Genomic DNA, 11,516 nt, shown 5'->3' with positions numbered 1-11,516 from the left:
GCCCGGGAATTTATTGACACATTGAGGAAGCAAGCGGGAGAGCGAGAGTGGAATCCCTCTGGAGCAAAGGATGTGGGGCGACAGCGCTGATCCCACCAGGGCCCCGGGCCCTGCTCCCTGCCCCTCTGCTTGAGGCCGGGGGTATCGGGACCCCCTCAGTGGGTGCCGGACTGGGGCGTCAGATGAGATAACGCAGCGAAAGTGGAGCATCCGCGTGTGGAGCGAGGGACGGAGCAGCCCAGCGCCTGCCAGACACCCTCCAGGACAGTGCAGGGGGCTCCCCCAGGCCAGGCACCACGGTGGGGGCACAGGGGCTGAGGGGGGCACGGCTTGGCCCGCAGCCCACCCCACCTCGCCAGCTGCCCCCATGCTGGATCACCGAGCCAGAATGGAGAGCAGCAGGAAGGAGAAGGTGAGGCCACTGCCAGGGCAATGCTGGGGGGCCGGGGGGGCCAGGGGATGCCCAGTGGGTGTGGGGAAAGGTGCAGATACTCACCGGGGTTCCAGCCTTCCCTGGAGTGAGTGGCCGGGTGCTCCCAGCATCTCCCAAGGTTCCAACAGAGGTAGCCAGGAGGATGGCTGGTGGGGAGGACACCAGCTCCCAGGCAGCCTGCAGGCAGCCCAGCATGCCCCAGGGGGGTCCCCATCCCTGAGGTCACCCCCCCAGCACAGCATGGGCCCTACAGCACTGAGGGCTCACAATGGAGCTGGGAGCATTTGTAGGATTTTCTGCTGGGCTGGGATGCTCCCACCATCCAAACATCACCCTGGGCATCTTGCAGCCATGCAGCTGCATCCCCGGGATGAGATTCGGCCTGTCACCTCCTTCAGCTGGCTGTCATTGTTGTCACCGAGGCACCCAGCAGGATGGCACACGGCTCATCCCCAGTCAAAAACCAGTTGTTTGTGGGAAGCATCCTCTCCCAGATGGATTGAGCTCATGGGGTCACGGGTGAGGACAGTGGAGACATTCCCTGCTGCCGACTGGGACACCAAGGGGACACCAAGGAGACTCGGCACATGCTGAACCAGCAGAGATGGATGTCACTGGCCCCTGCAGCCAGTGGCCACATAGTTCCCAGCTCCATCCCTTTTGTGGGACGCATTGGAACACACCATTTCCATGGGACGCTGAGAGCCAGATAATGTCATGTGGGAAGAGCCAAATCCTGCCAGGGGAGAGCCAAGCCCATTGTTTTGAAGGCGAGTGAAGAGATGAGTAGGTACATGTGGTGCTGAGATGGAAAAAACATTGGAGAAATAAAATTCGGATTCCTGGGTGCCAGCCTTGGGAGGGGGACCCTCCAGCCGCGGCAGATCAGGTGTTCCCATGCCAAGCAGCCCCATGGGATGGATTAGCACTGAATACCTTCAGCCAACAACCCAGGAGAGATCAAATCCAGCTCCTTGCTTTTCCTGGCAGGATTTTTCCAGTCATCCAGGGCCAAACACCCTCTGGATCAGGGCAAACCTCACCACAGTGCTGCTGTGGGTGCCCGGCTCCGTTCCAAGGGGTCCATGCTGCAGCCATGTCTCTTGGGGTTTTGTCTCCCAGCACCTGGGGGTCCAGGGCTAATGGACCCCCAGCACTCAGGACCAGGATGGAGTGGGGGGTGCCAGGATCCCACCCAGCTGTGGGTGGTGGCTGAGGTCACAGGAGCTCTGCAGGGCCTCAGAGATATTTGGGCTGAGCCCCCACTTGAGGGTTTGGAGGCCAAGGGATGGCACTGGGGGCCAGGCGATGTGCCAGGATGGAGGGCAGCTGGACTGAGCCGAGGCAAGGGGTGCCCCCAATGTTGGGACGCTCCACACCCCAAACGCTTTCTTGAGCCCCCTACCCCAAAACCTGTCAGGAAACAGCAGCAGCCTCGAGGCAAACATCTGTGTGCGGCGAGAGCACTGGAGCCTCCCCAGAGCCGGTGACTAATGAGCCCTAATGCTGCCGACTGCAGCTGGTGAAGGAGTGCCGGCTCCAGCTCCATCTGACAGCCGGGGCACCTGGCCCCAGCTCTGCCGGCTAATGAAGGCTGCGCCGAGCCCGGGGTTGCTACGGAAAGGATAAACACGGATCCTGCTTGCCAGGTGCTTCCCTGGAGTGGGCCCTGCGGCTCTCCCTGGCAGCGAGGCAAGGCAGCAACCCCTGAGAATGTTCCTGCCTGCCTGCCCTCTGCCCCATATTAGCCCCATGTTCGATGGGTGAAAAATGGTACCCATGATTCCCAGTGGGATACAGGGAGAAGGATGCTCCCAGGGGAACAAGGAAGGCACACCAGCATCTTCATCATAAAAGAATCCCATGTCCTTGGTGGGAGATGCTGTACTCCTCAATGGCATGGCCAGAAGTGCTCCTTGCTGGGAATGAACCTGGGATTCATCAGGATGGGATGTCCCAGGTCACTGCTGGAATGGGGCCAGCTTCTACACAACCATCCCAAAAATTCAGCTGGGTGACAGAGATGGCAGAACCCCAGTGCCAACCCTGGTCCCCAGGGACCCCAGAGCTGACTGTGGCATCCTGCAGGCAGCACCAGAAGGGGACTTGGTGCCTTGTGACAGTCCTATGGATTCCCTGGTGCCTCAGTTCAGCTGGAGGAGAACAGCAGAGCAATAGGATAAGGCATTTCAGGGTGTCTGTGTGCCAGTGGGGAAAACCAGGGCTGGGGGAAGGAAAGCTTGGCTATTTCTTGCAGTTCAGGCCCCTTGCATCCCATATCCCTCGTCCCTGGCTGATGCTGTGTTGTGTGCAGGTGGAGCAGATCCTGTCAGAGTTCCGGCTGAAGGAGGAGGACCTGAAGAAGGTGATGTACCGGATGCAGAAGGAGATGGACCGAGGGCTCAAGCTGGAGACACATGAGGAAGCTTCTGTCAAAATGCTGCCCACCTATGTCCGCTCCACCCCCGAGGGCTCTGGTACGGTGTCACTCCCAGTCCCTTGTGTCTCACCCCTTCCTCAGACCCCGTCAAGCTCCATGTGAAAGGCTGAGCCTACCTAGAGCCCATCACCTTCTTCCCTTCTCCCTGGCTTTGCAGAGGTGGGAGATTTCCTGTCACTGGACCTGGGTGGCACCAATTTCCGTGTGATGCTGGTGAAGGTGGGCGAGGGAGAGGAGGGGCAGTGGAAGGTGAAGACGAAGCACCAGATGTATTCCATCCCAGAGGATGCCATGACTGGGACAGCTGAGATGGTCAGTGGAGCACACGGGGCATCCCATCCCATCCCATACCATCCCATCCCATCCCATCCCATCCCGTCCCATCCCATCCCAGTCCCTTTCACAGTGTGTGTTTCAGTGGGGACACTGGAGGGGACACCCCCATCCCTAAGAAGCTGGGAGGTGGCCAGGCCTGGGGAACCCATGGTGGGGACAATGTCCATCCAAGGGCAGTGGGAGGGTGGGGACATCCCTTGGCAAAGGCTGGACCTCCTGTCTTCCAGCTCTTTGACTACATCTCCGAGTGCATCTCCGATTTCCTGGACAAGCACCAGATGAAGCACAAAAAGCTGCCCCTGGGCTTCACCTTCTCCTTCCCCGTGAGGCACGAGGACATAGACAAGGTGAGGGGGTGGCCGGGCAGCGTGAGGGCTTAGGGGTCCCCAAGCCTCAGCTACCCCCACAGCCCCATTTCGGTCTGACTCCCACTCCAGGGCATTCTCCTGAACTGGACCAAGGGCTTCAAAGCCTCCGGCGCGGAAGGGAACAACGTAGTGGGGCTGCTGAGGGACGCCATCAAACGGCGAGGGGTGAGAGGATCAGACGGCTGTGCCGGCACCGGCGCGGTGCCGAGACCCCAGCACCCCGGCTGTCCCTGCAATGGGCTCACTGAAGCCTGGCTGTGCCTGCAGCAGGGCCACTGGAGCCTAGTGTGTCCCCAGGAAGGGACCACTGGAGCATAGCTGTCCCCATGATGGGGCTGCTGGAGCCAAGTGTGTCTCTGGGCAGGGCTGTTCCATGTGTGTGCACACACGTGTGCGTGACACATGCCCAGGTCCTCACCCTTGGCGACTGTCCACCCCAAACCCACCTGTTGTGGGACAGCCTGACCCCCCATGAGCCCACAATGGTCCCTGTCCCCAGGATTTCGAGATGGATGTGGTGGCAATGGTGAATGACACGGTGGCCACGATGATCTCCTGCTACTATGAAGATCACCGGTGCGAGGTTGGGATGATTGTGGGTAAGATGCCCCTTCTACAGGGACACCTGGCTGGGGATAGTGAACTGTCCCATGGCCCCGCTCCCCTGCTGCTTCCCCCATCCTTTTGGGGGGGACACACCAAGGATGGGGGGGTGGCAGTGGCACCCTGCTGGGGTGTCCGGTGGTTGGGACATTCGATGGTATTGCCTGGCCCCAGCACTGGCCCCTGGTTGGGGCACTTTGGGAGTAGAAAGAGGGTGATCATCATAACAGGGCTGGTCCCCACAAGGCTGTTGGTGGCTCTGGCACTTCATCGTAGGGATAGGGACCCATGGAAGGCAGCTGGTGTCAGAGAGCCAGGTGGTGGGGGTGAGTTTGAACTCTGCTGGCTCCATCCCCCACTCCCTGCAGAGAGCAGCCCCCCACCTCCCCCAGCCCCTCACTATCATTTGTGCCATCAGCCACGTGCCGATGTGTCATCTGGGCTTCGCATCCCCTCACCAGAGTAAACACATGCTGGGATGTTGATCAGCTTCTTGGGGCTGGGCTGGCCTCAGCACAGTGCCCAGAGCCCCTGGGACCCTGCTGTGGGGACAAGTGGCCAGCCAGGGCTGTGGGGACACTGCAGGGGCGGGGAGCAGGAGGGATGTCCATCGCCATCACTGCAGGACAAGGACATGCAGCTCCAAGCACAGCCCTCAGCCATGATCAGTCACTGAATCCTGGTGCTCATGGAACAGCAGTCACTGGCTGTTCAGTCAGTTCTCTGAAATGAGGTCTAGCATGGAATCATGGAACTGTTTGAGTTGGAAAAGCCTCTAAGGTCATCGAGTCCAACTGTTCCCCAGCACTGTCAAGACCATCACTAACCCATGTCCCCAGGTGCCACACCCACATGGCTGTTGAATCCCCCCAGGGATGGGGACTTCACCACTGCCCTGGGCAGTCTGTGCCAGGGCTGAACGGACCTTCCCACGAAGGAATTTTCCCAATATCCAACAGAAACCTCCCCTGGTGCAACTTAAGGCAGTTTCCCTTCTACCCTTGGAGCAACCTGGTCTAGTCAAAGGTGTCTCTGCCCAGGGCAGGGTGGTGGAATGAGATGAATTTTAAGGTCCCTTCAAACCCAAACCATTCCATGATTCTATATTTTGATGGTTTTATTGCATCCCAATGCCGGGTGGAGTAGGGATACAGATTTGGGACCTATGTAGTAAGTTCCCAACCATCCTTGGTTCCAGCTTTCATGAAATCACAGAATGGTTTGGGTTGGAAAGGGACCTTACGGATTATCCAGCTCCATGCCATGGGCAGGGACAGCTTCACTAGACCAGGCTGTCCAGCCTGGCTTGTAACACTTCCAGGGATGGAGCAGCCATAGCTTCTCTGGGAAACTTGTGTTTGTCCCTACCACCCTCACAGGGAAGGATTTTTTCCCAGTATCCAATCTAAATCTCTCCTCTTTTAGTCTAAAACCTTTCCCCCATGTCCTGGAGCCACCCTTGAAGCAGTTGTAGGCCATGGTGCCAGTCACCAGGTTGAGGAATGCCCCTCATCCATATGGGTCCCAACCCCTGTCCTGGCACATGTCTGGACCCTCTCCAGTTCTTCCCCATTGCTCCACAAGACTATCCCAGCTTTATCCCAGTTGGGATGGGAGGGCTGTGGCGGGGGGTGTCACTGCTGCCCCCCCCCCGCCCAGACCCATCCCCAATTCCTGGCAGGGACAGGCTGTAACGCCTGCTACATGGAGGAGATGCACAACGTGGAGCTGGTGGAGGGCGACGAGGGGCGGATGTGCGTGAACACGGAGTGGGGGGCCTTTGGTGCCTCCGGGGAGCTGGACGAGTTCCTCCTGGAGTACGACCGCGTGGTGGACGAGACCTCACTTAACCCCGGTCAGCAACTGTAAGGAATAGGAGAGATCCAGTTCCTCTGGGCATCCCTCCCATCCCCCGCACCACACTGGGCTCAGCCGCCCAGCACGGGCATCCTTCGCCCGGGACCGTGCCCATGCACGGGAAACACATCCAGCAAGGAGGGGGGAAGGAAAGAGGGGGTGCTGTGGGATGTGACCCCTCAAATCCCAGCTCTGATGCCACCCCCTCGCCTCTGTCCCCCCCAGGTATGAGAAGATCATTGGGGGGAAGTACATGGGGGAGATCGTGCGGCTGGTGCTGCTGAAGCTGGTGGATGAGAACCTGCTCTTCAATGGGGAGGCCTCTGAGAAGCTCAAGACCCGCGGGACCTTTGAGACCCGCTTCATGTCCCAGATCGAGAGGTACAAGGCTGGGGGGTGGCACCCCAAACCTGCCAGGCTGCATCGCACTGGGAGGTTTGTGCTCTCACTCCACACTGCTCCGGGAATACTGGGGAGTCTGTGCTCTCACTCTGCACTGGGCTGTCCCACATCAGGATCCTTCTATTCCATCATCCTATAGCAGTCTGCTTTGACTGCCTCATATTGGGGTCCTTTATCCTGTTACTCCACACCAGCCTGCTCTGACTGTCCATCTTGGAGTCCCCACATCCTGCCACCCAAACCACAGTGTCCCATGTCACAGGCCCATCATGATGAGACATCATGATCCGATCATTCCATACCTGCCTGCTCTGTCCCATTTGGGGTCCCCATGTCCCATCACTCCACATTAGGGGGACCCACTTCCAGGTCCCTCTGTCCCATCACCCCACACCAGCCCTCTACAGCAGCACCATGTTGGGGTCCCCCATCCCATCACCCCACACCAACCTGCTCTGACTGACCCAGTTGGGGTTCCCCATCCTATCACCCCATACAACTGCCCCATGTGAGGATCCCCCATCCCATCACTCCCCCATTCCTCTCCAGCTGTCTCACCCAGGGTCCTCACCCCCCAGCCCTTGCTGACCCCCTTTTCTCCCCCCATCCCAGTGATTCTGATGACCGCAAGCAGATCTACAACATCTTGTCAGCCTTTGAGCTGCTGCCGTCCCGGACAGACTGTGAGATCGTGCGCCGGGTGTGTGAGAGCGTGTCCACACGCGCCGCCCAGATGTGCTCGGCCGGCCTGGCTGGAGTCATCAACCGCATGCGGGAGAGCCGCAGCCAGGACACCCTCAAGATCACTGTTGGTGTCGATGGCTCTGTCTACAAGCTCCATCCCAGGTGGGGATCTCCAGACCCTTCTCCCTGCTGACATCCCTATCCTTTCCCTTCATCCCCCAAGCCTTGACCCCGTTTGTGACCCCATTTGTGACCCCGTGTTCCCACTCCCCAGCTTCAAGGACCACTTCCACGCCACAGTGCGGCAGCTGACACCCGGCTGTGACATCACCTTCATCCAGTCAGAGGAAGGCAGCGGGCGCGGGGCCGCCCTCATCTCGGCCGTGGCCTGCAAGATGGCCTGCATGATGGGGCAGTGAGCTGGACTCAGGGGGGATGGCAGGGCCAGTGGTCCCGCTCGGAGCGCTACGGGAGCAGATACGGACGTGGGAAGGAGGCGGCTCCGGCCCCCCAATAAACGGGGTGTGTGTGGACTTCTCTGGGGCCACTTGGGCCACTGCTCCTCATGCCTCTCCCCCCATGCTGGCAGAGAGACCCCCATGGGGCTGCCCCACACATATGAGGCAGCTGAGGAGCTTCCTATGCCCTCACACCCCCCTATCCTCACACAGCTGCAGCAAGGGGTGCTCCAGCATACCCCAGCCCCTTTGCTGGGGGAAAGACCCCCTCAAGGGAGTTGGCCTAGAGAAAAGGGGCACTTTGGGGGGTGTCAGGGTGGAGGATCTCCTCACCAGTGATCCCTGGGGTGCAAAGACTGAGTGCACCAGAAAGGGCCAGATGGAGGGGGGCATATTGGGGGGATCCTCTCTAGCCATGTTCCCACCCATGTTCCCTGAAAGGTCTGGGGCACCCCAGGGATTTGAGTTCACCAGAGGGTCTGGAGCAGAGTATTGGGGTCCCTTTGGGGGTCATGGGCACCCCAGGGTGTTGGGGTCCCTCTAAGGATCTGGCAGTACCGCAGCACATTGTGGTTCTCTGAAGACTCTGGAGGCAACCCAGGATTTTGAGTCACTCTGAGGGTCCGGAGCACCCCAGGGTGGAGGGGTCCTCCTGGGACACCACAGGGTGTTGGGATCCCTTTGGGGGTTTGGGGCTCCCCAGGGTCTGGAGCCCACTCAGGGTGTTGGGGTCAGCGCTGGGGTATGGGGCTACCCCATGGTATGGGCTGTCTTGGGGGTCTGGGGTTATATCTGGGATATTTGGGGCCACTGCAGGGGTCTGGGGTCACCCTGGGACATGGGGGCACCCAGGATCTAGGGCCCTCTCAGGGTGCTGGGGTAACTCTTGGGCATCTGGGACCATGTGGGGGGACTGGATCACCACAGGGTGTGGAGCCAACCTGGGGGGCTGGGAATACCAAGGGGTCTTGGTGTACTCACAAAGCACAGGGTCACCCCACAGCTGGGGGGTGCATGTTGAGGGGCTGGGGACACTGCAGGGGTCTGTGTCACTCCAAGGGACAAAGCCACCCAGTGGTGCTGCTCCTGAAGCCCCCAGCCCCATGGGTGGCACTGGGATCCCCACAGCTCATTGCAAGAGGGGAAGGGGATCCCTCTGCTCTGCTTGGCTGCAGCCCTCAGCCAGCAGGATTCCCTGTCTTCTGATTGGCTGCAGACCTCAGCCAGCAGGATTTCCTTTGTTCTGATTGGTTGGCACCAGAAAGACATCCTTGAGCTCTGATTGGTGGCAGGCCTCAGAGACCCACAGTCTCTCTGTTCTGATTGGCTGGGGGCAAACAGAAGCGATTCCCTGCACTCCAATTGGCTGGAATTTAAAAAAAAAAAAAAAAAAGGGTGTGGGATTCCCTGTGCTCTGATTGGCTGGGACTGAAGAAGGGATTCCCTGTGCTCAGCTGGGACAGTGCCAATGCCATGTGTTGGGGACAGTGCGGATGATCCCAAGCCCATGGCAGTGCCAGTGACAAGTGTGTGACAAGTGACAGTGCCAAGTGCAGGGACAGATGCAGTGCCAGGCATGGGGACAGTGACAGCCAGGGCCACCCAGGTGTGTGGAGGGAACCGCTCACTCCGACCCACGTGGTACACATCCCCACGCTACCACAGGCACCTTTGGTGTCACCTTGGCCCTGCCGGGGCAGGCCAGGGCCAGACTATCCCCTGCCAGTGCCTGGTGCCATATGCCCTTGTCACCGTGTCCCCCCAGCACAGACAAAAAAGACCCATGGAGCCAGAGGAGGGACTTTATTGTGTGGGAAGGGGATGGCTGGGCTGTGGGGGCATCAGGGGCTGGAAGAGCATCGGGGTTTGGGGGCATTCGGGGCTGTGCCTGTGGAAAAAGGAAAAAGCAAGGGGTGAGTCGGGGGCCAGCAGAAGCAGCTCCTCCAGCCTTCCTCCTGCCCCGCAATGCACTTTGGGGTGACCTGGCTCACCCCCACCCTACAGAGCTGCAGCAGGGAAGGTTCAGGAACCCCAAGCATAGGATCGGGATGTGGGGTGCAGGACACAGGATGCAGAATGCAGAGTGCAGGATCAGCCCATGGGATGCAGGATCAGGATATAGGTGGGCCCTAACCACGCTCAGGACCGGCAGATGCCCATGGCGGTGCAGATGTCCCGGGGCGTGTCCCCATTCTGCAGCGCCTCGGTGATCTGGTCCCGGTACTTCTTCACCAGCTGCTGGCACAGCTTGCCCTTGGCCCGGCCCAGCACCTGGCAGCCCTTCTGCAGCGCCGCCACCACCGCCGCCTGCCAAAGGCACCGCAGGTCAGGGGGCCGCAGGGAGATGGCCCCCAGCCCGGCCCCCCAGACCCCCATCACCCCTCACCTCGTCAGGGTCGTCACCTGCCAGTGCCTGTATCTTCTTCAGGGCCTTGGTGCACAGCCTGCACTTAATCCCCCTGCCCTGCGCCACGCTGTCCCCATCAGCCATGTCACTCCCGTCAGCCATGTCATCCCCTTCAGCCACATTCCCCTGTGGCGACACAAAGACCCTCAGGGCTGCCTGGACTCCTGGGTGGCCCTGGCAGAACTTGGGGGTGGGGTACTCACCAGGGCCAGGCTGTCCCAGAGGTCCTGGCACTGCTGCTCCTGGCCACAGCGTATGGCCATGTCCATGTCCCAGCACCAGGACATTGGGTCACCCTGGCAGGGCGGGGGGACCACGGCCTGTGCTGCTGCATGGGGACAGGATGGTGAGTGTGGCCGCAGGTTGGGTACCCATCACTGAGGTCCTTGGGGGCCCAGACCCCTAAACCACCAGCCCCAGGTACTCAGCCCCATCCCTACCATCCCTCCTGCCTGTACCCACATCCTTCTGTTCCCACCATTCCTACATCTCCATGCAGACCCTGTCCCCAAACATCCCCAGGTGCTGGTCCTAACATGGGCACCATCCCCATTACCCGTGGGTCCTCAGGCAGACCCCATCCTTGCCACCCCCAGGTGCTTGGTCCCATGAGACCCCATTCCCACAACCCCCGGGCCCCCACCATCCCTCCTGCCTGTCTCCTCATCCTCCTTCCCACATCCCTGAGTGCCTGTCCCTACACAGACCCTATCCCGACCGCCCACAGGTCCCCACACAGACCCCAGCCCCACCAAGCTCAGTCATCCAGGCTGCCATCCCCATTGTCCCCATGTGTTTCCTCTCCCTGCCACCTCAGGGTGACCATCCCCCCTGGGAGGCAGGAGGGTCCCCATTACCTCCCACTACCACCAGCACCAGGAGGAAGGCGGCAGCCATGGTGAGCCCACCGAGCCGGTGACAGCAGGTGACTGACAGTGGGTGACTGCCTGCATCCTGACACCTTTTATAGTGGGGCTGTGGGGGACCAAAACCCCAAAACGCCTTGAAACAGAACACCGCCACTCCCCAGGCCCCTTCCTGCCTCGCACCTCCACCCCCGCAGGAAGGCGATACGGGGGGGCTCGGGGGGCACATGGGGGAGCTCAGCAGCCCCCAACCTCCCCAGCTTCGTCCCCTAAGGGAAGCTGCCCCTAAGTCCCCCCAAGTGTGGGGCAGGGAGCAAGTGGCCAGACCCCCGAGGGCTCCGGAGGGTCTATCCCGGGATCGGGAGGTCTATCCCGGGGTCCCCTTTGGCCCCCTCCGGTCTCTGGGGAGTCCAAGGGCTTGGGCTTAGTGTCCCCCTCGAGGTCAGTCTTGGTGTCCTGTCTGGGGTCGGTCACGGTGCCCCCTTCCCCCCATGGGTTCCGGGGGGCCGGGGGATCGATCCCAATGTCTCGCTGTCCTGGCCCCCATCCCCTCCGTGTCCCGCCGCCCCAGGCCCACAATGGTTGCCTTGGCAACTCCCTGGCGTCACTTCCGCCGCGCGGTCACACCACTTCCGTGTTTGGCGGGGTTCGCGCCTTTTCCC

General features: G+C 60.6%; 2 protein-coding genes across 5 annotated transcripts; one reads left to right on the top strand and one right to left on the bottom strand.

Moving 5' to 3' along the window:
• Positions 1-6: 6 nt before the first annotated feature.
• On the top strand, positions 7-7,657 carry GCK (glucokinase). 2 transcript variants are annotated; one of them, XM_008638769.2, is made up of 10 exons: positions 7-412; positions 2,748-2,910; positions 3,031-3,185; positions 3,437-3,556; positions 3,647-3,742; positions 4,077-4,176; positions 5,862-6,045; positions 6,263-6,418; positions 7,052-7,285; positions 7,398-7,657. In XM_008638769.2, the coding sequence occupies exons 1-10, from the start codon at positions 368-370 to the stop codon at positions 7,540-7,542; spliced, it is 1,398 nt and encodes a 465-aa protein (XP_008636991.1). In that variant the 5' UTR covers positions 7-367; the 3' UTR covers positions 7,543-7,657. The 2 variants fall into 2 exon arrangements, with proteins under 2 accessions (XP_008636991.1, XP_017594240.1); XM_017738751.1 differs by lacking the exon at positions 3,647-3,742.
• Positions 7,658-9,367: 1,710 nt separating this feature from the next.
• On the bottom strand, positions 9,368-11,409 carry LOC103620276 (prosaposin-like). 3 transcript variants are annotated; one of them, XM_017738780.1, is made up of 5 exons: positions 10,846-11,407; positions 10,192-10,316; positions 9,968-10,114; positions 9,716-9,888; positions 9,368-9,469 (listed from the first exon to the last, which is right to left on the bottom strand). In XM_017738780.1, the coding sequence occupies exons 1-4, from the start codon at positions 11,081-11,083 to the stop codon at positions 9,721-9,723; spliced, it is 678 nt and encodes a 225-aa protein (XP_017594269.1). In that variant the 5' UTR covers positions 11,084-11,407; the 3' UTR covers positions 9,368-9,469; positions 9,716-9,720. The 3 variants fall into 3 exon arrangements, with proteins under 3 accessions (XP_017594269.1, XP_017594274.1, XP_008637103.2); XM_017738785.1 differs by having other exon boundaries at positions 9,368-9,888; positions 10,192-10,313; positions 10,846-11,409; XM_008638881.2 differs by having other exon boundaries at positions 9,368-9,888.
• Between the last annotated feature and the right edge of the window lie 107 nt (positions 11,410-11,516).

Source organism: Corvus brachyrhynchos, unplaced genomic scaffold (genome assembly GCF_000691975.1).
Source record: "Corvus brachyrhynchos isolate BGI_N302 unplaced genomic scaffold, ASM69197v1 scaffold141, whole genome shotgun sequence".
NCBI classification, from domain to species: Eukaryota; Metazoa; Chordata; class Aves; order Passeriformes; family Corvidae; genus Corvus; species Corvus brachyrhynchos.
This window is presented reverse-complemented; position numbering and strand designations above follow the sequence as displayed.